A 24,437-nucleotide genomic window follows, 5' to 3' on the forward strand; every position below is an offset into this window, starting at 1 on the left:
ATTGCAAAAGAAACAAGAGCATTCCAGGCATATGGAGCAGCCACTGAACATCCTTGGAGATGGGAGTTATGAAGTGTCTTGTACAAGGAATAGCAAGGAGGCTAGTGTCACTGTGTCACAGTAAATAGAAAGGAGAAATATTTAAGAAGATTGGAAAAATAGGAAGGGAACAGATTGTAAAGAACTTTAAAAGCCAATCAAAGAATTTTATACTTGATCCTGAGGGATAATATAAATCAAACTATAATTGGCAATTAAATCAGAAAAAATTTAAAAGTTAAAAAATCAAATAAAGTCTTGCAGATTTTTTTTTTAAAATCACACTGGAAAATCAAGTGATAATTGGAAAGCAATAAAAGAAAATTTTAAAATGAACAAGAAAATGACCAATACAAAGAATATATTAGGAAACCTTATAAAAATCAATAGAAGTGAGCAAGAGCAGACTTACCAAAATAGGAATGAACTTACACAAAAAAATTTCTGAGTAGCTGAAAATAGAGATTCAGCAAAATCTATAAGTCTCACAAACTGTTGAAATATATGAAAGAATTGGAATGTAATGAACAGTGGTAACATGGACAGATTTGCATTTTTAAGAAGATTGCTTTGATAGCCAAATGGAAGATGAATTGGGAAAAGATTGTGGCAGATTCTTTAAACTTTAAAGAAAGTTTCTTTAAAGAAAAAAACAAAGATTCTACCTAGATTTGTGCTTTTGCTTTTCATAAGCAAGTCTGTTAAAGGCCCTTTTTTATCCTCTATAGGATTATATTCAGTTTTACAAGGTGTTATCACTAGTTTTAGACTCTTTTGCTTTTTATTTATTTATTTTTAATGAGGCAATTGGGGACTTGCCTAGGGCCACACAAGTAGGAAGTGTTAATTGTCTGAGGTCAGATTTAACTTGGGTACTTCTAACTTCAGGGCTGGTATTCTATCCATTATGCCATTTAGCTGCCCCTCTTTTGCTTTTTAACAATACATTCTGAGTCAGTCTCTCTTTTATAATAGTTGTAGGATAGTCTTATGTGATCCTTACATTACTTGAACTTATTGATTTCTTGCAGTATTTTTTCTTCGGTCTGGAAGCTGTTTTGTTCATGAAACGCCTTTAGCTGACCACCATATTCAAAGTTTTTTCCTTCTTATTTTCTAATTCTAATAGATCTAGGCAGTTTCATCTTACTAATTTTTTTTAAAATATAGTTTCCAGATTTTTTTCTATGATCTTCAGGGAATCATTACTTTTTAATTCTTTCTCCTTGATGTGCTTGCTTTCCAATTGGTTTTTGATATCCATAATTTTTTTTTTGGTTTGGACTTAAATGTTTAATTTTTTTTTAATAATAGCCTTTTATTTTCAAAACATGCAAAGAGAGTTTGAAATATTTCCCTTGTAAAAATCTTGTGTTCCAGATTTTTTCTCTTTCACTTTCCCTATCTCCTCCCCAGACAGCAAGTAATTCAATAAATGTTAAACATATGCAATTCTTCTATACATATTTGCACAATATCATGTTGGACAAAAAAAAAAAAATCAGATCAAAAAGGAAAAAAAAAAGAGAGTGAAAATTAAAAGTAAGAAAACAACAAAAAAGGTAAAAATACTATGTATGATCCACATTCAGTCTCCACAGTCCTCAAGTCTTTTGAAATTGTCCTCAATCACCTCATTGTTGAAAAGAGCTATGTCCACCAGAATTTCTTGTCACATAATTTTGTTGTTGCTGTGTACAGTATTCTCTTGGTTCTACTCACTTAGCAATCACATATATATATATATATATATATATGTATGTATGTGTGTGTGTATGTATATATATATATATATTTTTTTAATCCAATGTTTTAACTTTGTTCTGATGTTTCCAGCTCTTTTATTTTTTAACTGAATTTCATGTTTCCCATTTTATTTATTGTTAGAGCTACTTGTATAAGATATTCCTTATTCTGTTTATTGCCCTTATAAATTTTTTTTTCCCTCCAGAGCTCTTATTTCATTTCAATTTTCTTTTTAATCCTTCTTTATTTTTTTTCTAACTAGTCAACTAGTCTTTTGTCACCAAATCATCCTTTTTTCTGAGGCTGTGCCTAATTTGTGGAGTTAGTCCCTTTTACATTTATTTATGCTTCATTATGTTGTATTTGATATGATTAGTCCTTGCTTGAGCCCGAGTGCTGCTAGCAACCTTTGTTCTTTTATTTGTAGTGGTTAAGACTATATCCTGGCAATTCTTGGCTTCTTGGTCAGTCTAATTACTGATGACTTGGCAGAGATTTTGGCCTCAGTTCATTGTGTCTCCCAGTCATTGCACAGTCCTCAAATGGGAATGTCCTTCCCTGTATTTGACTCTGGCAGGTCTCAACTGCTCAACTAGCAGGCCTTCTGTAAACCCTTCCTATTGCTTATGCTGTCTGAGAGTTATGCTGATACTGGCCCTTACATAGTACTATCTAAGTAATTTCTAAGTACCAGCCCACGCCTTGTTTAGGCTCCCTATGCACTATGTTTCCCCATTTGCTGCTATGGTTTTCAAGCAGAACTCCTAAGTGTTTTTATGACCTTTCTTCTGTGACCATTTATGATGTAACTCCAATCTTCCCAGACAGTTTACATATTGCTCCATTTCTTATAGAAATTTGCCTAATTGCTTTTCCCTATATATATATATTTCCTTTTTGTCCTTACATGATGTCTCCCATTCCCCTCCCTCCTTGCTTCCACTTGCTTCCACTTCCAACCCCTAGCTCCCTATAAGATTCAGCCAATGCTGCTTTTTTCAAGAGAGCTTTCCCCACTCTCTATTAGTGATTTCTTTTTCTTTTTCATCCAATCCTCACACCTAGTCATTTGTATCTGTTTAATGTACATACTGTTTTTATTTAGGTGAATACTTCCTCTTTTCCTAGTGTGATATGAATTCCTTTTGAGCCCAGAAACTATTTTATTTTTGTATATTCTGCCCTCAATACATTCATTATGTTTTAGTTGATATGATTAGTCCCTGCTTGAGCCTGAGTGCTGCTACCTCTGTTCTTTTATTTGTAGTGGTTGAGACTATACCCTGGTAATTCTTGGCTTCTTGGTCAGTCTAATTACTGATGAGTTGGCAGAGATTTTGGCCTCAGTCCATTGTGTCTCCCAGTCATTGCACAGTCCTCAAATGGGAATGTCCTTCCCTGTATTTGTATACAATGGTTGTTTAAATAAAATGATGGTTGATTTGATTTTTTAAATTCCTTCTATTCTTTTTCTCTACTCTTTGAAATCTTTGCCAAAATTCAGGTTGTGCATTAAATGTCTAGGGATTTTTTTTACTATTATGAATTATAAGATTGCATGGTTCCAGATACTTCTATTTCAAAAGTTTGTTTCTTTTTAATAATCAACATCGGTTACAAAATAACATTTTGCTTTGTGGGTTCCTTCACTTCTCAAATGTGACATTATCATGTAAACAGATTAAGAATTTATTAGCTATTACAAAATTATTGGGTCGATGAAGATTACTGTCACAACTGTATCATTGCTCCCTGCTAGTTTTGTGATCTGGAATCACCAAATCCTTATATCCTGCCAGTTTCTAGAAATCATCCTTTATTCCCATTTTGCTACTTATTTTTGATTCATGAATTTGCCCATCAACATATATATCTTTTGTATACACTTATTTCTCAATTGTCCCTTTTAACTAATATGCGTCTTTTGAGTTACGTTATCATTTGATTGCTAAGATCTTTTCATTGAAAAGCAGCAGCACAGCAGAAAAAGAACTAGCCTTAAAGTCGGAGAGCTGAATTTGCTTTCTAACTTCGGTTATCTCTGTGACTATGGCAAATAATTTTAAAGCCCTAACTCTTGATTCCTTGTCTTTTTTAAAAAAGAAAGACAGAAAGAAATTATAAATGAATAAACTCTCGTTCTGTAGCATGCACTTAATATCAGTTTTGTTTTGTTTTTCAATTTTATTGAATACTCATACTATACACGATATAAATATGAATTATTGTGGATCTTAGTTACAGTGTGTTTGATAGTTAATTGTTTTGAATTTTCTGGCAAGCACTACAAATCTAATTTAAAACTAATTTTACTAAAATTATTCTATGAAAGAACAATATTTAATACTATTTCCTATCTGTCCAATTTAATACAATTGATGAAATTCTCTGTTTTTTATTTATATCTGTTCTAGTAATGTTGAAGTTATTTTCCTAGGATTTTATTGATTTTATTTTATAAAAGACTTAGCTTTTATTAGAATGATATTGTCTAAACATGCAAAGGATTAATACTAAAGTATATATAACAACTGTTCTAATAATGTTGAACAAATTATCTATGATATTTTTTGAGGTTTGTTTTCTAGTAAAGAAATGTTATCTGACTCGTTATAGATTGATGACATTGATCTTATCAGTGCTAACATGGAGAATTCCCTAGCTTCTATTGGAGGATTTTGCTGTGGCAGATCTTTTGTAATTGACCACCAGGTATGCTTGTCCTTATGTTCTGAATAATCTTTCCCAGAAAATATAAAATAATTGACATTTTTTAACCTGCAAATTTAAGTTTTTAGTAGAATTTACTGCAGTTTTTATTTTTAAATTTTTCTTGAAATCATGGTGAGAAAAGTAAATTGGTGGAGATTATAATAGTAGAAATTCAGAATCATCTTCCACTACATTAAGGAATGAGTTCTAGAATACCTGGATTAGGATCAAAGCAATAGGAACAAAAGAAAGAACGAATTTTATAGAATCAGTAAAGAATTCTAGATTTAGAGTTTGAAAGGGATCATAAAAATCATCTGCTTTCCTCATCTTCTAAATGAGAAAACTAAACCTTAAAAGTAAATGACAGGAGATCTACAAGGAGAGCCAAGATGGTGGACTGAAGCCAGGAATCTGTTTGAATTCCTCCAATTTCCCTCAAAAACCAAGCTCTGAACAGTCTGGAATGACAGAGCCTATGAAAAAACAGAATGAAACAATTTCCCAGCTTAAGAGAGGTTGGAAGGACTTTAAGAAAAGTCAGTCTCACTAGGGTGAAAAGGGTATACAGCCCATCACACAGTTGGGAAAAGCCATTGGGAAGGTCTTAATCATAGCAGATCAACAATTCAGACCCTTGGTCCTGGTTCAGTAAGACAGTAGCAGAGCAGACAAGAGAGACAGTCTCCATTTCCAGCACAGAAGATAAATTTCCAACCCAGGAAATCAGGCAACAACAGGCAGTACTAGACAAGGCTTTGTACTATGTACTATGAGCAAAACCCAACAAAAGGGGCCCCGGTGTTCAAAGCCAAGGCTCAAAGCTGCACCAGAAGCTTGGAACAATACCAGGAGCAGAGTTCAACTTTAAAAGTCCCAAAATAGGGAAAAAAGAAAGAAAATGAATAAGAAACAGAAAAGAACTTTAACTGTAGAAAACTACTATAGTCTCGGGGATGACCAAAACACCAATTCAGAAAGGGACAAAATAGCCACATGCAAAACCTCAAAGAGCAATGTGAATTGAGCTCAAGCCAAATAGTCTTCTTGGAAGAGCTCATAAAAGATTTTAAAAAACAAAAGAGGTAGAAAAATAATTGGGAAAAGAAAAGAAGTATACAGGAGTGAGTCAACAGCTTGAAAAAGGGACACAATTCCTTAAAAAAAAAAAAAAAAAAAAAAACTGGCCAAATGCAAAAAAAAAACAAAAACAAACAAACAAAAAAAAAAACACTGAAGAAAACGCCTTTAAAAATAGAATTAGTCAAATGGAAAAGGAGATACAAAAGCTAACTGAAGAAAACCATACATCAAAAACTAGAACTGGGGCAAATGGAAGCTAAAGACTTTATGAGACATCAAAAATCAGTCAAACTAAAAACTATGAAAAAATGGAAGAGAATATAAAATACCCCATTAGAAAAACAGCTCACCTGAAAAATAGATTTTAAAAAATAATTTTAAAAATTAATAGACTATCTGAAGACCATGATCAAAAACATTCTCCAAGAGATATACTAGAAACAGAAAGCAAAATGGTTGATGAAAGAATCCACTAATCACCTCCAGAAAGAGATCCCACAAGGAAAACTCCAAGAAATAATGTTGCAAAACTCTAGAATTATAATCTCAGGAAAAAAATATTGCAACCTGCTCCCCCCCCCAAAAAAAAAAAAAATCTAACAACAACAACAAAAAAAAAAGTATCAAGGAGCCACAGGAAGGATTACTCAGGATTTGGTAGCTTCTATAATTAAAGGATCAGAGGTCCTGAAATGCCATAATGCAAAGGACTTTGAATTACCACCAAGAATCAACTACCCAGCAAGACTGAGCATTGCCTTTCAGGAAAGGAGATGGATTGTCAGTGAAGAAGGGCACTTCCAAGCATTTCTATTGAAAAGACTAGAATTAAACAGAATATTTGATCTATAAATACAGGACTCAAGAGAAACATAGAAAGGTCAACAGAAAAGAAAAAAAAATGTCATTTCAAGGTTTAAACTGTAAACATGCTGATATTGAAAGATGATGCATGTAACTCTTGAGAACTGTATCTTTTATTAGGACGGTTAAAGGGTATCTATAGACAGGGTGTTGGTGTAAGTTGATTGATATGATGATATTAAAGAAAAAGACATTAAAGGTGAAAAAAGGATTGTACTGGGAGAAAAGAGGAGGCAAAATGTGGTAAATTATATCACATCACACATATAAATATATCTCATAAAAAGCTTAATCTCATTGTTTTTTACTCAAAGAGGGGAAAAAAAAATACTCAATTGCCTATAGAAAATTACTTTACCCTATAGTGATAGAAGAGAAGGGAGAAAGAAAAGAGGGACTGGAAAAGAGGGGACAGAAACAGTAGGAGATCTCGAGAGATAAGAGAAGGGAAGAAAAGCAAAAGAAGGTAAGCCAGCTTGAGGAAAGGTCAAAAGAAAACACTAGTGAGGAGGCACAGATAAAAAGACAAAAAAAAAAAAAATGTATATACAGGAGAGACAATAGGATGGAGGGAAATAGACAGCTGGTAATCGTAACTGAATGTTAATGGAATAAACTCTCATAAAATGGAAGTGGGTAGCAGAATGGATTAAAAATCAGAATCCTACAAAATGTTGTTTATGAGAAAAACATTTAAAACAGAGGTATACACAGGATAAAAGGTTGGAACAGAATATATTATACTTCAGTTGAAGCAAAAAAAAAAGCAGGGTAGCAGTGTTAATCTCAGACAAAGCAAAAGCAAAAATAGATCTAATTAAAAGGGATAAGGTAATTAAAAGAGGGAACTACATCTTGTTAAAAGGTCACAGTCAAATGCAAAAAGGAGAAATAGTAAATGCATCCTTTTCAGGTCATGGTGCAATAAAAATTACATTCAATAAAAGACCAGCTGAAGATAGACTAAAGCCAATTGAAATAACTAATAAATATACAAAAGAGTTGGTTTTATGAAAAAACCAACAAAATAGATAAACGTTTGATTAATTTGATTAGAAAAAGGAAAGAATTGCCTGTGTCAAAAAAGAAAAGGGTGAACTTAACACCAATGAAGAAGAAATTAAAACAGTAATTAAGAGTTATTTTCTCCAATTGTATGTCAACAACTCTGATAATCTAATTGAAATGAATGTTTACAGAAATATAAATCCCCCAGATCAACAAAAGAGGAATTAAACCCCATTTTAGAAAAAGAATTTGAACAAGCCATCAGTGAATTCTCTAAGAAAAAAATCTCTAGGACAAGATGGATTTAGAAGTGAAGTCTACCTCCAAGGCAATCCCAGTAGACATTGGATAGAAAATGACATCTGCATTCAGAAAAAGAACTTTGGAGAATGAATGTAAATCAGTCTAATCCTATATTCATTTCTTTTTTTCTGTTTGTTTTTTTTTTCTCCCATGGTTTTTCCTTTTGTTCTGATTTTTCTCTCCCAACATGATTCATAAAGCAATGTTCATTAAAAATAAATAAAGTCAAAAAAGAAAAAAAGTGAATTCTACCAAACATTTAAAGAACAATTAATTCTAATACGTATAAACTATTTATAAAACCAGGGGAACACCGTCTTGCCAAATTCTTCTTATGACACAATAGAGTATCATAAACCAAGAAGAGCCAAAACAGAGAAATAAAATTATTATAGACCAATCTTCCTAATGAATATTGATGCAAAAATCTTAAATGAAATACTATCAAAGACTTTACAACTTATCAGCAGAATAATATAACTATAATTAAGTGGGATTTATACCAAGAATTCAGGGCTGGTTCAATATAAAGAAAATTGTTGGCATAATTGACCATGTCAGTAACAAAACTTACAGAAATGAAATGACTATCTTAACAGATGCAGAAAATGCATTTTTAAAAAAGCCAGTCCTGTTAAAAAACACTGAAGAACATAGGAATAAATGAAGTTTTCCTTAAAGTGATAAGTATCTATCTAAAGCCATAAACAAGCATTTCAGTAAGATCAAGAGTGAAACAATGTTGCCCATTATCACCACTATTATTCAATATTGTTGTAGAAATGTTGGCTCTGGCAATAAAATAAAAAAAAGAGAGAGAAGGAAAAAGAGAGAAGAGAGCCAATAAGGAAATAAAACTATTACTCTTTGCAGATGATATGATGATATTCTTAACTACTCAAAGCAATGAACAACTTTAGCAAAGTTGTAGAATATAAAATAAACCAATATAGGATATAAGACAAACCTAAATCATCAGCATCTCTATAACCAACAAAGCCTAACAGCAAGACATAGAAAGAAATTTCATTTAAAATAACTCTAGATAAAATAAAATATTTGGGTATTTACCTGTCAAGATAAACCCAGAAAATATATGAATACAATTACAAAACACTTTTCATACAAATAAAATCAGTTCTAAACAATTGGAAGATTATCAAGTGCTCATGGGTAAGTCGAGCTAATATAATAAAAATGACAATTCTACCTGAATTAATCTGCTTAGTCAGAGTCATAACAATCAAACTGCCAAGAAACTATAGAGCCAGAAAAAAATAATAACAAAATTCATCTGGATTAAAAAAAGTCAAGAATGTGAAGAGAATTGATGAAAAAAATGCAAAGGATGGTAGACTAGCATTACAAGACCTAAAACTCTATTATAAAGCGTCATCAAAACTATTTGGTACTGGCATAAACAATTAGGTTTTTCAAGTGTCATTATACAGAAAACTAAATCATCATCATTTAATTGCTTAAAAATTACAGAGAAAAAATGCTACTTTTCTCTCCTCCAAAAACGCAGCTCTACGCAAAACTGAGAATTATACAAAATTCCTCAAGAAATATTATGCCTTCAGAATCATTAATATGAGGCAGGGCATAAAGCAGGTAGATGTAGTGTTCACCACTCTTGTAAAAGAAATCCATGCCCTCTAACATTACAGAACCTTTTGAATAAAATCTATAAACACTCAAAAGAATTTGACCTTCAATACAATAAAAATAATAAAAGCTTATCATTATGATTGTAACACAAGTTAGATAGAAAACAACCATCAGTATATGTTAAATAGATATTATATAGGTAGGAACTCCATATATCTTAAACAGATACTACATATGGATAAAGATTTGGTAAGTAAAGGAAATATTTAAAGTTAGGCTTTAAAAGACTTGAAAACTTCAAGAATTGTTTTTGTCTTTTTATTCCTAGTACTTAGCATATTTGGTTTATAATAACTCTTCAGTTGAATTTAGTGTTAAATGTTTAATTGAATAAAAAGATTTAAGGTTAAATATAGGTATATATATATAACCATACGAATTAATAAATACAGATGGGAAAATCTTTTAAAAAGTTAAAAAAAAAAAAAAAAAAGAAAGTGAAATGAAGAATGCTTAAAAACATACACAGATAACCCCTCTCCTATATACTCCCATTGTTTTTCCCTAAAAAGGTTAGGTTGTTGTAAAGTTTTGAGTCTCAAATATTCACAAATTTCAAAAAACTTTAGTTCAATGTAGATGATCCTTTGATAAGAGTATGTTAAACTGATGGTAATCTACAACCTATTCAACACCTCCTAACAGACACTTTACATTCTTTTTCATCACTAAGCATCAGAAGTTTTTTACATTTTAGCCCTAAATTTCAGCAAGTCTGTTTCTCATTAGTCTTATTTTACTCTGAGACAATTCTATGGCATTTTGAGTTCTGCATTTTAGAAAGGACATTAATAGGGGAATAACTAGAATAGTATGTAGGAAGGGAAAACTTAAGCTTTTTTATAAAGTATGGTTGAAAGAACTGGGGATGCAGCAAAAGAACTCTGGGAGATGACTATGAACCACTACATAGAATTCCCAATCCCTCTATTTTTGTCCACTTGCATTTTTTATTTCCTTCACAGGCTAATTGTACCCTATTTCCAAGTCCAATTATTTTTGTACAGCAAAATAACTGTTTGGACATGTATACATATATTGTATTTAATTTATACTTGAACATATTTAACATGTATTGGTCAACCCGCCATCTGGGGGAAGGGGTGGGGGGAAGGAGGGGAAACAAAAAGTTTTGCAATTGTCAATGCTGAAAAATTACCCATGCATATATCTTGTAAATAAAAAACTATAATTAAAAATATATATACATGTTCTAAGGAAAAAAAAGAAAGAAAGAACTGGGGATGTTTGACATAAGGAGAGTAAAGGTAGTTGATGGTGTGGTATATTGTAAAAAGATTTTTGGGTTTAAAGTTAAAAGAGAACAAGGTTTGAATCCCAGGTTTTCAGTCTACCAACTTTGATATAATAGATAAGTTATTCATAAGCACAGTAAAGGCAGGGACTCACCCAAGCTCCCTGGACTCCTTTAAATGCCTTTAAATATAATGAATCTAAACAAATTTTAAAGGACCAGAACGCACAAAAAGATGGACAATTTGGAATATTAGTGGGAAAGATCTGTCACACCAGGAGAGTGGAGCTCAGTTCAGTGCAAATTGTGTCAGCACAGAAACAGACCTTGGAAAGCAGAGTTTGAAGGTGTCATACAAGTGATCAGAAGATTACAGGCAGGAGTCCTTTTCTTTGCCCATATTTGGGTCTGAGTCATGATCCTGGATGGCAGTCCCAAGGTTAGGAGGAGCACTAGCATACCAGAGCTTATGGCCACTGTGGGGGTGGGAACCTTTCTTACAATTCAAGGACAGAAAAGAATGTTTGTAAGTCACCCATAGACCAAAGCATAGAGAGTAATAAGCACACCTTTTTGTAAATCACACCACCTTGGAAGAGCTGAAAATGTACAAGTCCCTAAAAGAATCGCTAAAAACAGCTGCACAAAACCCCCATCCAACAGAGACCATCCTCCCTAGAGGCAAATCCCTACTTTAACAAAGAGTTAAAAGTCAAGTAATAGGTTGGGGAAATGAACAAACAACAGGAAGATATTTTGACCATAGAAAGTTACTGCGCTGACAAGGGATATCAGAACACAATCAAAAGATACAAAGTCAAAGTTAGTACATTCAAAGCTTCCAAGAAAGATAGGAAATGATCTCAGCCCATGGAAGAGCTTAAAAAGTATTTTGAAAAGTAAGGGAAGTAGGAGAAAAATTGGGAAAAGAAATGAGAGTGTTGAAAGAAAATGAAAAACAAGTCAACTCCTTAATAAATGAGACACTTACATTCAAAAAATTAAACTGAAGAAAATACCTTAAAAAAAAAACCTTTATCTTAAAATCTTAAAAAAAAAGACAAGACCAAATGGTAAAGGAAATACAAAAAAAATAATGAGGAAAGTGCCTTAGAATGCAGAGTTTGCCAAGTGGAGAAAAAACATCCTTTGAACAAAACAACTCCTTTAAAAGTAGAATTGGAGAAAGTACAAAAGCTCACTGAAGAAAATAATTTCCAAGAAATTAGGATTGACAAGGCAATACCAATAGATTTGAGATGGAAAGTACCATCTATATTCAGAGAGAAAATTATAGAGACCTAATGTGGATCAAAGTATAGTACTTTCACCTTTTTCTGTTATTGTTTGGTGGCTTTTTTTTCTTGTGTTGTTTTTTTTTCCCCTATTGATCTCTTTTTCTTGTGTAGCATGACAAATATGGAAATACAATTAAAAGAATTGCACATATTTAACTTATATCGGATTGCTTTCTGTCTTGGGGGGAGGAAAAGGGGAAAAAATTTGAAGCACAAGATTTTGCAAAAGTGAATGTTGAAAACTATCTGCATATATTTGGAAAAATGAAAAACTATTGAAAAAATTAGAATTTGAGCAAATGGAAGCTACTGACTTTATGAGGAATCAAGAAACAGTAAAAGAAAACCAAAAGAATGAAAAAATAAAAGACAATGTCTCATTGGAAAAACAACTGATCTGGAAAATAGATCCAGGAGAGATCACTTAAAAATTATTGGACTACTTGAAAGCCATGATCATAAAAAGACTCTAAGCATTATCTTCCAAGAAATTGTCAAGGAAAACTGTCCTAATATTCAAGGACCAGAGGGTAAATAGAAATTGAAAAAAATCACTAATCCCCTCCTCAGAAAGTTCCCAAAATGAAAACTCCTAGATAAAATACTGCAAGTAACCAGCAAGAAATAGCTCAAACATTGTAGACCCTCAGTCAGGATAATATAAGATTTATCAGCTTCTACACTTAAATGATCAGAAGTCTTGGAATATAATATTCTAGAGAGAAAAAGAGATAGGATACAGCCAAGAATCTTCTACCCAGCAAAACTAAGCCTTCAAGGGGAAAATGGATATTCTTTTAAGGATTTTGAAGCATTCTTGATGAAAAGACCAGAGCTGAATAGAAAATTTGACTTTCAAAACCAAAATTCTAGAGAAGTATAAAAAGCTAAACTGGAAGGGGAAATCATAACGAACTTGATAAGGTTAAAACATGGGAAGATGATATTTGTAAACCATAAGAACTTTATCATCATTAGTGCAGTTAGAAAGAGTATATGGAGACAGAGGGCATAGATGTTAGTTGAATATGAAGGAACACATAAAATCACACAAAATAGACAAGAAAAAGCTTTTATAGCACAGGGGGAAGAAAGGGGAGCTAAGGATGTCAGTGAACCTTACTCTTATAAGAATTAACTCCAAGAGGGCATAATATACACACTCAATTGGTCATATAAATTGACCCTATTCTACAGGATAGTAGAAGGGGAAAAGGAGAGGGTTGAGGGGTGGAATAGGAGAAGGGATAGAAAATTGGGAGAGGGGGTAGTCTGAAGCAAATCACAGAGTGAGAGAATAAAATAAATGAGGGAAATATAGTTAGCAAGAGTAATTGTTAAAAAAAAAAAATTTGGAAGCAAATTTTCCTAATTAAGGCCTCATTTCTCAAACATTTAGAGAACTGAGTCAAATTTATAAAAATAAGAGCTCTCCCTCAATTGAGAAATGATCAAGAACTAAAACAGGTTTCAGTTATCTGGAGTCATGTAGAAAGGCTCTAACTCATTGTTGATAAATTTATATTTAATAATTAAATTTAAGTTGAGACATAAATATAAACCTTCAAATTTGAGGAACCCAAAAAACAAGCATTGAATAGACTTAGTACCAACTCTATGTGAACTCTTATTCCTTCCCTCTAGCCAGCAGGCTTCCTGGGGAGCAACTCCGATTTCTACAATTAACTTTTAGTTTTAACAAAAATCAAACTAGGTTCAAACTTTCTGTATTTAATAGACTGCCATGTGGAGGGAGTAATTATTTTGTTAGGTTTTCAAAACAGACCTAATGATAATAGATAAAAATTGTTGAGATAATGATTTTGGATTCATTTAAGGGAATGTTTCTACAATTTGGACCTCTCCAAAAATGGAATGGTAGGGCAAATATTTAATTTCTCCTATGTGTCTTTAAGTGCAACCTGGGTGACCACTTGATTAAAAAATTGTAGATAGATTTCTAGTTTTTTATAGGTTGTGATGAATCTTTTTAATTCTCTTCCGACCAATATGATTCTTTGGCTCTATTCAGCCATAGTAAAAACCTTCTCAAAGCATAATTTTGTAGCCTTTAGGTAAATAATACCTCAAGGTTCCATAGGGACTCAGGTTCCATAGCTGTTTAGAAAGTCTTATTGTTTAACAGATTAATATGAATAGAGAACACTGGGATTGTTCTTGAGTTTTAAGAGAGAATAAAATGATTGTATCAAAGAATCTTTTTCTTTCTCTGGGTTTTATTTCTTCACAGAGACTTTCTGGTCAAGGATATTGCTTTTCAGCCTCTCTCCCTCCCTTATTAGCTGCAGCTGCTATTGAAGCCCTCAACATAATGGAAGAGAATCCAGGTATTTATTGCAGACAATTTTAGTAAAAGATCAAAGTTCTTTGGTATTAAATTAATGGTTTGATGTTTTAGATCTTTTAGAATTCCCTATATGGCAAATGTCAACTACATTTTTATCTGAAATTTTGGTTTCATATCACAACCCAAGTGCTTAAAATACATCCTAACGAAGAAATAGCTGTTAAATAATACAGCTCTTTATAAATGCTTTAGTATTTCTTTCTCAACATTCCTAAAGCTGCCTCCCTGTATGTAGCTTGAACATGATTTGTATGGGGAAAAGATGAAAACAGGAGAGAGAAAAATAAATGTATTTTCACCTCTCATTTTTTCCTTCACTCTCAGAAGTAACACGCATCTATCTAATCGTTGTTTTGTTGTGCCAAAAAGTTCATTGTTTCAAAAACAATGGGTGTTATATATTCTTTTCTTAAGAAGACTTAGCATTGATAAAAACCCATCTAAATAGTGTTTTCATCTTTTTTACCTCATTTATAGAGTAGTGGATAAAGCGCTTTTAAATAGGAATTTTTGGACATTTTCTGTATAGCAATAGATAAATTATTTAACTTTTCAGAGTTCAGTACAACTCTGAAACTGTAAATTATAGGGAAGATACTAATTGTATTGGTGCAAAGAATTTCCTTACCTCAGAGTTCCTTGTACCAATGAAATATAAAGTTTCATTCTAAGTCTAATTCCTTGTTGAGATAATGATTTTGGATTCATTTAAGGGAGCTTAAATTACACTAGGTTGTTTATCAGCAAAATATCTGAAATGAGATAATTAACCAACCATGTAAAGAAACCTTTTTCTTGTCCCATTTTTGTATATATCTGTGTCCTTACCAGTTCTTGGAAATGATCTTAGAATCATAATATATTGAATTTTGTAGAAACTTTTTGTTTTTTAAAAACTAAGATTTTAAAAAATCAAATGAAAGTGGCCTAGCTGTACCAGATCTAAAATTATATTATAAAGCAACGGTTACCAAAACCATTTGGTATTGGCTAAGAAATAGATTAGTTGATCAGTGGAATAGGTTAGGTTCAAAGGACAAAACAGCCAATAACTTTAATAATCTAGTGTTTTTCAAACCCCAAAACTCCAGCTTTGGGGATAAGAACTCACTGTTTGACAAAAATTGCTGAGAAAATTGAAAATTAGTATGGCAGAAACTAGGCATTGATCCATACTAGGTCAAAATGGGTTGGGTTCATGACCTAGGCATAAAGAATGAGATCATAAATAAATTGGAAGAGCATAAGGATAGTTTACCTCTCAGACCTATGGAAGAGGAAGGAATTTGTGGCCAAAGAAGAACTAGAGATAATTATTGATCACAAAATAGAAAATTTTGATTATATCAAATTGAAAAGTTTTTGTACAAACAAAATTAATGCAGACAAGATTAAAAGGGAAGCAGTAAACTGGGAAACCATTTTTACAGTCAATGGTTCTCATAAAGGCCTCATTTCCAAAATATATAGAGAATTGACTCTAATTTATAAAAAATCAAGCCATTCTCCAATTGATAAATGGTCAAAGGATGTGAACAATTTTCAGATGATGAAATGGAAACTATTTCCACTCATATAAAAGAGTGTTCCAATCACTATTGAGCAGAGAAATGCAAATTAAAACAACTCTGAGATACCACTACACACCTGTCAGATTGGCTAGAATGACAGGGAAAGATAATGCGGAATGTTGGAGGGGATGTGGGAAAACTGGGACACTGATGCATTGTTGATGGAATTGTGAATACATCCAGTCATTCTGGGGAGCAATTTGGAACTATGCTCAAAAAGTTATCAAACTGTGCATACCCTTTGACCCAGCAGTGTTACTACTGGACTTATATCCCAAAGAGGTCTTAAAGAAGGGGAAGGGACCTGTATGTGCCAAAATGTTTGTGGCAGGCCTCTTTTTTTTTTTTTTTTTTAATAATTTTTTATTGATAGAACGCATGCCAGGGTAATTTTTTACAGCATTATCCCTTGCATTCATTTCTGGTCCGATTTTTCCCCTCCCTCCCTCCACCCCTTCCCCCAGATGGCAAGAGTCCTTTACATGTTGAATGGGTTGCAGTATATCCTAGATACAATATATGTGTGCAGAACCAAACAGTTTTCTTGTTGCACAGGGAGAATTGAATTCAGAAGGTATAAATAACCTGGGAGGAAAAACATAAATGCAAGCAGTTTATATTCATTTCCAGTGTTCTTTCTCTGGGTGTAGCTGCTTCTGCCCATCTTTGATCAATTAAGGCTCTCTTTATCAAAGAGATCCACTTCTATCAGAATACATCCTCAAACAGTATCATTGTTGAGGTATATAATGATCTCCTGGTTCTGCTCATTTCACTCAGCATCAGTTCATGTAAGTCTCGCCAGTCCTCTCTGTATTCATCCTGCTGGTCGTTCCTTACAGAACAATAATATTCCATAACGTTCATATACCACAATTTACTCAACCATTCTCCAATTGATGGACATCCTTTCATTTTCCAGCTTCTAGCCACTACAAACAGGGCTGCCACAAACATTTTGGCACATACAGGTCCCTTTCCTTTCTTTAGTATCTCTTTGGGGTATAAGCCCAGTAGAAACACTGCTGGATCAAAGGGTATGCACAGCTTGATAACTTTTTGAGCATAGTTCCAAATTGCTCTCCAGAATGGCTGGATGTGTTCACAATTCCACCAACAATGTATCAGTGTCCCTGTTTTCCCACATCCCCTCCAACATTCCCCATTATCTTTCCCTGTCATTCTAGCCAATCTGACAGGTGTGTAGTGGTATCTCAAGAGTTGTCTTAATTTGCATTTCTCTGATTAATAATGATTTGGAGCATATTTTCATATGTCTATAAATAGTTTCAATTTCTTCGTCTGAGAATTGTCTGTTCATATCCTTTGACCATTTATCAATTGGAGAATGATTTGATTTCTTATAGATTAGGGTCAGTTCTCTATATATTTTGGAAATGAGGTCTTTATCAGAACCTTTGATTGTAAAAATGTTTTCCCAGTTTATTGTTTCCCTTCTAATCTTGTTTGCATTTGTTTTGTTTGTACAAAAACTTTTCAGTTTGATATAATCAAAATTTTCTATGTTGTGGTCAATAGTGATCTCTAGTTCTTCTTTGGTCATAAATTCCTCCCTCTTCCACAGGTCTGACAGGTAAACTATCCTATGCTCTTCCAATTTATTTATCATCTCATTCTTTATGCCTAGATCATGAACCCATTTTGACCTTATCTTGGTGTACGGTGTTAAGTGTGGGTCAATGCCTAGTTTCTGCCATACTGATTTCCAATTTTCCCAGCAATTTTTGTCAAATAATGCATTCTTATCCCAGAAACTGGTGTCTTTGGGTTTGTCAAACACTATATTATTAAAGTTATTGGCTGTTTTGTCCTTTGAACCTAACTTATTCCATTGATCAACTAGTCTATTTCTTAGCCAATACCAGATGGTTTTAGTAACTGCTGCTTTATAATATAATTTTAGATCTGGTACAGCTAGGCCACCTTCATTTGATTTTTTTTTCATTAATTCCCTTGAAATTCTTGACCTTTTGTTTTTCCATATGAATTTTGTTGTTATTTTTTCTAATTCATCAAAGTAGTTTTTTGGGAGTCTGATTGGTATAGCGCTAAATAAGTAGATTAATTTAGGTAGTATTGTCATCTTTATTATATTTGCTCGTGTGGCAGCCCTCTTTGTAGTGGCCAGAAACTGGAAACTGAGTGGATGCCCATCAATTGGAGAATGGCTAAATAAATTGTGGCATATGAATATTATGGAATATTATTCTTTGGTAAGAAATGACCAGCAGGATGATTTCAGAAAGGCCTGGAGAGACTTATATGAACTTATGCTGAGTGAAATGAGCAGGACCAGGAGATCATTATATACTTCAACAACAATACTATATGATGATCAGTTCTGATGGATGTGGCCCTCTTCAGCAATGTGATGAACCAAATCAGTTCCAATAGAGCAGTAATGAACTGAACCAGGGAAACAATTCTGGGAGATGACTATGAACCACTACATAGAATCCCCAATCCCTCTGTTTTTGTCTGCCTGCATTTTTGATTTCCTTCACAAGCTAATTGTACACTATTTCAAAGTCCATTTATTTTTGTACAGCAAAATAATTGTTTGGACATGTATACATATATTGTATTTAACTTATATGTATATATCTTCTTTAACATATTTAACATATATTGGTCAACCTGCCATCGGGGGGAAGGGGTGGAGGGAAGGAGGGAAAAAGTTGGAACAAAAGGATTTGTAACTGTCAATGCTGAAAAATTACCTATGCATATATATCTTGTAAATAAAAAGCTATAATAAAACAACCAAAAAAAAAAAAAAAACTAACATTTTGTTCCAAAATTAAGACATTTATTGTCATTTTCCCAAGGCTTCCTGAATGAAATTCTCCCAAATGAAATACTTTTTTTCTGCTCTGTATATATATTTTATTCCCAAAGAATTACTGGTTTTTAATTTTTAGACAAGTTCAAATACACAAATGCACAAAGCACATTTCAGAGAATTATTTTACTGTAAACTTTTTAACTTTCACTGAGTGAATTCATTTTTTTAAATTTTTACTGGAAATTAGGCATCACCAATAGTCAATTTTCCTGAAATTACCCAGCTCTAATAAAAATTTTAACTCTTTCAATTATGAAATAATAAATGTTTTACCAAGAAACATTAGTTGACTATTGACTATCATGAAGTGTTTCTTATCTGCCACTTGCTATCCTAAAAATTTCATTACTACTTTTAATTCAGGAAAGTAAGTCTATATAACTAAATAAGAAAACAGATACAATATGTACTTCAGATAAAACTCAAAAGGTAGTTTCTAATTTTTAGATGTATAATAATCCAAATAGGATAACAGGTTTTTTTTCCTTTCTTTCATTAGATATTTTTCAAGTGTTGAGAAAGAAGTGCAAACAAATTCATAAAGCCTTACAAGGGTAAGTTTAATATATAGATAGTTTAAGGATCATATATAAAGTTAATTAGAAAGAGTCATATTTTCACATCAGGTTTCTAGTTATTCTCTGTTTTTAGCATTATTTTTAATTATTCTAATTTCCAAAACTAGTTATAAAATATTATCATTTTATCCTAAAGCTAAGAGTAATTTTTGGTTATAAAAAGCTAGTAATTATACTCAGATTTCAAAAATAAATATTGGAAGAGTTTTCATTTTGATTCAGTCATATTTAGACAATTCATTCTTTACATATTTAAATTGAAAGAAGAATCTTCAATGAGATTTTTAATGTCCATGCCATTAAGTAGTAAATATGACACATTTATTCAATTCCTTGCCTGTTTATATTAGAAGGTTTTAAAAGTATTTTCAAGTTAGATACGCTAACATATGTCAAGAATCTATTGTGTGCCATAGTAGTATGGTGAACCTTGTGGAGAAATTAATTAAAACAAAACAAAAAACAAGAAAATTTTCCCTATCCTTAAGAAAATTACCTTAAGTTTAATTTTTTTTCTTAATTGCTACATTCCATTGTGTATTTACATATACTTCACTGATTTTACTCTGAATCTTATTTTTCTGTTATTTTGAGAACTTATATTGCCATAAATTATGGAATCTAGGTTACAGAGTATTGCTATTCATATGTTTTCAGAGTTTAATTCCTTGTGTTGATTTGTGTTTTAGAAACTTAGTACATTTTGAGCCATTTGTACAGATTTTTAAAATTTAACTAAAATTAAACTAAGGTTATTATGTTAAGTATTTAGAAATCTGAAAACCACTAATCTTCCTTGTACCTAATATTATATCCATACTAGAAATAATATAGATATTTTTATGAATAGATGAATGAATGAAAACACTATGTTTTCATATGGATATAACATTAGGTACAAGGAAGATATAAAATATTATTATTATTATTATTACTATAGGCATACTTTTAGTAATTCAATACATAAATCTTTCTTGGTGGCTTCTGGAAAGCAAATATATATTGTTCAAACATAATTTACCTCAAATGTGGGAGTATTAGATACTGGAATGGAGTGGAAACTATAGAACCCTAATAAGATGTTACTAATGCTGATAAAGTCTGTAGAGTATTTACTTTCTATGAGAATGGGGATATATAGATCTTTGCCTCCTTTGTTAGACTATTGCCCTTATTCATGGACCTGAAAATAAATGTAATTAATATGCTTTACATACAAGATGTGTAACTGGCTCCATGTAGAGCAAAATTGTGATTTTATAACCATTGGAAAAATACAGGATGCCTTTGACATAGTGGTTTACAAGGACTTAGAAGGTCTAAGAAACCGTGGCTTCATTAATGAAGACAAGAGAGGTTACTGGTGCTGATATTTGGCATTATGTGCCATAATGTGCTTGTTGTCCGTGTATTCCTAACTATTGCTACAGGATAAGCATTTATTTTCCATGATTGCATTGTCTGTTGTCTGTGTCTAGGAATTAATTACTAACCAGGTAATAGCCAAAATCATTTTTCTCCTATCCAAATTCACAGACCTCTTGAGATATGTTGACAGGAGTGGATCCCATATTAAGAACCCCAGTATGAGAGGCAAGAGTTAAAGAGCTCCATTTTCATTTGCTACTTAGTAAAATCTAAAATATTATATGTGTGAGCATTTAATGAGTTAATGTGCAATTGTAAGTCACCTTTCCTTGTATTAGTCCCAGTATACTAAAGTCACAGAATCTTAAAACCATTAAATATTTGAGTTATAAGGGACTTAGAAATTATCTAACCAACCACCTCATTTTACTGATGAAAAGTTGAGGTTGAAAGAGGTGCTTGAGTCACAGTTCCATTTTTTTAATAAAATGGAAGTGATAGCATATATACTACTTATCTAGTGGAAGATTGTAAGAATCAAATGAAAGAATGCTAAGAAAGCATTTTATAAAACATATTTTAAGAAAATACGTAAAGAAACATGATAGAGTGATCCAACAGTATATATCAAAGTCACTGGCATTTGTTACCTCTTTTTCATTCCCTCTCTATTTCACAGCATCATTATCTCTCAGGGCATTGGAATAGCTTCTGTTTTCCTTGTGTCCAGCTAGTATAATTTCCTCCAATGTGTACCAGATGAATCATTTTTATTACATATCTCTGATCTATCAACCTTCTGCTCAAAATTAATTTCTGTTGTCTTCCAATTATAATTCATACTTTATAACCTGGCATTTAATTTAATTTAATCATGGAGGGTACTCCATGATTGTCCCCAGCCTTTATATATTTCCTTTGCTTCACATCGTACTACTGTTAATTCCAGAACATTCTCCAAGTCCTTTATGTTCTATATAAAACTGTTCCTTTCTTGAGAATAACCTATTTCCCCTTTTGTGCATGATGAAATCTTACCTGTCCTTGAGACTTAGCTGAAATGCTCCCTGAAATTTTCCCATTGTTCCACTTATGTCTTTAAATTCTCCTAATCCTTTATTCTCTTTTTAGCTTTTGTTGTATTCTGCTTTGTATTATCTTTATTTATATACATGTCACCTCTCCAACTAGATTTTAAATTCCTTGAAGTCAGAATCACCGAATTGGAAGAAAGATACTAAGTAGACTAACTAGAAAGCACAGTCAGCATAGTGAAAGACCATGATGTTATTAAATTTTTGAAAGATTTTCATGGGGGAGAAGAATCAGACTTACCTTGTTTTTGTACTAAGGTAGTAGTAATATGTTGTTGCTTCAGAGAGGTCAATTTGCACTTGTTCTAAGGAAGAACTAACAATGAAAGCTACCTAGGAGTGAAAGCTTAGGATCACAGAATCAGAGAATATAAAACTTGTAAGTACTCCAAAATCCATCTAAGCCAAACGCATATTTGACCAAATATTCCTTCCTCACAGCATAAAAGTAGTAAGCTATCACTTATTCTCCCTTAGTAGAAGTCTTCATATGAAAGGACAATGACTTTTTTTTTAGTTGTATGTATAGGGAATTCTTGTTTGTTGATCTCTGTGATCCTTTCTAATACTCTGTAGAATATGCCCTAATTATCTTTGAATTTTCAGCTTCTATCACTGTCCACGCATATGGTAAGCACATCATGAAGAGGCAGTTTGTTATAGGGGAAAGAGGACTGGGTATGGTTTCCATTTTTGATATTTACTAGTTTAATTATCTGACTATGTAGTGTGACTAAAGTCACTCCCAGCCTCTAAAGTTTAAAATAGAGGTAAAATCTATTATGTACTTCTCAATATTAAAGTTAAATTCAAATAAGATAGTTCATGTTAATAGAATGGCTAGCATTCATAGAATATTTACTATGTGCCAGATATAATGTTAAATTCTTTATAATTACTATCTCATTTTATACTCACAAAAATCCTGGGGATATAGATGCTGCTACTATTCCCTTTTTTTCAAATAGGATACAGAAACAGAGTCACACAGCTAATACATATCTAAGTTGGATTTGACATTTCTGGTTCTTTCTTCTTTGTTTTCAAGTATCAATGACATGACAATGTTGGAATTAGGATATGGTGTGTTTGGCTGTGACTGATCTAATATAAATTTGAAAGGCATCACTAATATATGGGCACGAGTGCTCCATTACAACATTTAGAAAGGAGGTGGTTCTGTATTTACACAGTTAACATTTCCTTTGTGCTTCTATGATTCTTCTTTCCCCATGGAGTATGGAGCCTTCTTTGATTTGGGTACACCATATTGGGTGGTCTCACAGTTAATAATAAAGATCTCAGAGAGACCTTGAGAATTTTCTTTTACCACTTCTTCTATCATGTGAATGCTTACTTTATGCAAATTACCTATAAAATGCCTTTTTATCTAATGTGCCTTTCTCTCTCTCTCTCTCTCTCTCTCTCTCTCTCTCTCTCTTTCTCATTGTCTCTGTCCATCTGTCTTTCTCTGTATATATCTATGATATATATATAAATAGATATACAATATTTATATACATACATATAAATACCAATAGGTCAGCCAATAAGAGTTTTGTTTGATATTATTTGAATGTAGTGAATTTATAGGAATTTATTTTTAGATAATTACTAAAGCTCCATTTAAATTTTTTTTTTAATTTTGTACCTATCTTTGGACATAGATCTATGGAGTTATGATTTCATTGGTGTAGGAAACTCAAAGTGAAGAAAAATTCCCTGCACTAATGCAGATTAACAGTAGCTCTGCAAAGTACATGCTTATAGAATTGCCTGGTAGTTTAAATGGTTTGTCCAAGAGTCACACATTCAGTATATATCAGAACCAGGGCATGAACACAGGTCTTCCTTGCTCTTAAGCTAACTTTCTACTAGACCACATTGGTTTGTTTTGTTTGACTGTGATTTGGTTTTGGTTTTATTTTTTCTTTTAAATTGAGGAAGTAAAGTGTGAAGGAGAGAGAGAAAATAAATGTTTATTAGTTGAAAAAAATCAAATTATTATAAAAAAAGAAAAAAGTCAAACTTAAAAAATTATAAAATTTCCTATGTGTTTTTCACTACTTTTTCAGCAAACTTCTTATCTTTTTGCCTCCATTTTAATGTTTAATTAATTAATTAGATTAATAATGTTAATTATTATTTAATATATTAATATATATTAATTATTATATATTATAATTTAATGTTAATTAATTAGATTAATAATGATAATAAACAGTTTATAGTACTTTAAAGTTTACAAGAGCAACTAGGTGGCATAGTGCATAGGTACTAGGCTGAAATCAAAAAAGGCCTTTCACATAGAGCCTTAGACACTCACAAGCTTGGGCAACTTACTTAACCTCATTTGCCTCAATTTCCTCATCTATAAAATGTGAGATTAAAGTAAATGGCTAACCACCCAAATGTCTTTGCCAAGAAAACACCAAATAGGATGATGAAGAGTGGGGCATGACTGAAATAACTGAACAACAAAGTTTGCAAAGATTAAGATAAATACTCTTTCTCTAGAAGTCTCTTTGTAATTTTTTAACACTTTACAAGTACCGGAAAGAGTCAGTAGCAGAAATAATGTCAGTGTTTCTTTTCAAAGATGAACATTGTACA

General features: G+C 32.2%; 1 protein-coding gene across 1 annotated transcript in view; it reads left to right on the plus strand.

Annotated features, from left to right (window-relative positions):
- Window positions 1–24,437, plus strand: part of SPTLC1 (serine palmitoyltransferase long chain base subunit 1) — a 114,901-nt gene that overhangs the window by 71,620 nt on the left and 18,844 nt on the right. Inside the window, exons 10-12 of the mRNA XM_051962391.1 lie at window positions 4,402–4,497; window positions 14,231–14,327; window positions 19,284–19,338. Of these exons, the coding sequence (XP_051818351.1) occupies window positions 4,402–4,497; window positions 14,231–14,327; window positions 19,284–19,338 (248 nt within the window). The remainder of the gene's footprint in view (window positions 1–4,401; window positions 4,498–14,230; window positions 14,328–19,283; window positions 19,339–24,437) is intronic.

The sequence above is a fragment of the Antechinus flavipes genome, chromosome 1 (assembly GCF_016432865.1).
Source record: "Antechinus flavipes isolate AdamAnt ecotype Samford, QLD, Australia chromosome 1, AdamAnt_v2, whole genome shotgun sequence".
Classification (NCBI taxonomy): domain Eukaryota; kingdom Metazoa; phylum Chordata; class Mammalia; order Dasyuromorphia; family Dasyuridae; genus Antechinus; species Antechinus flavipes.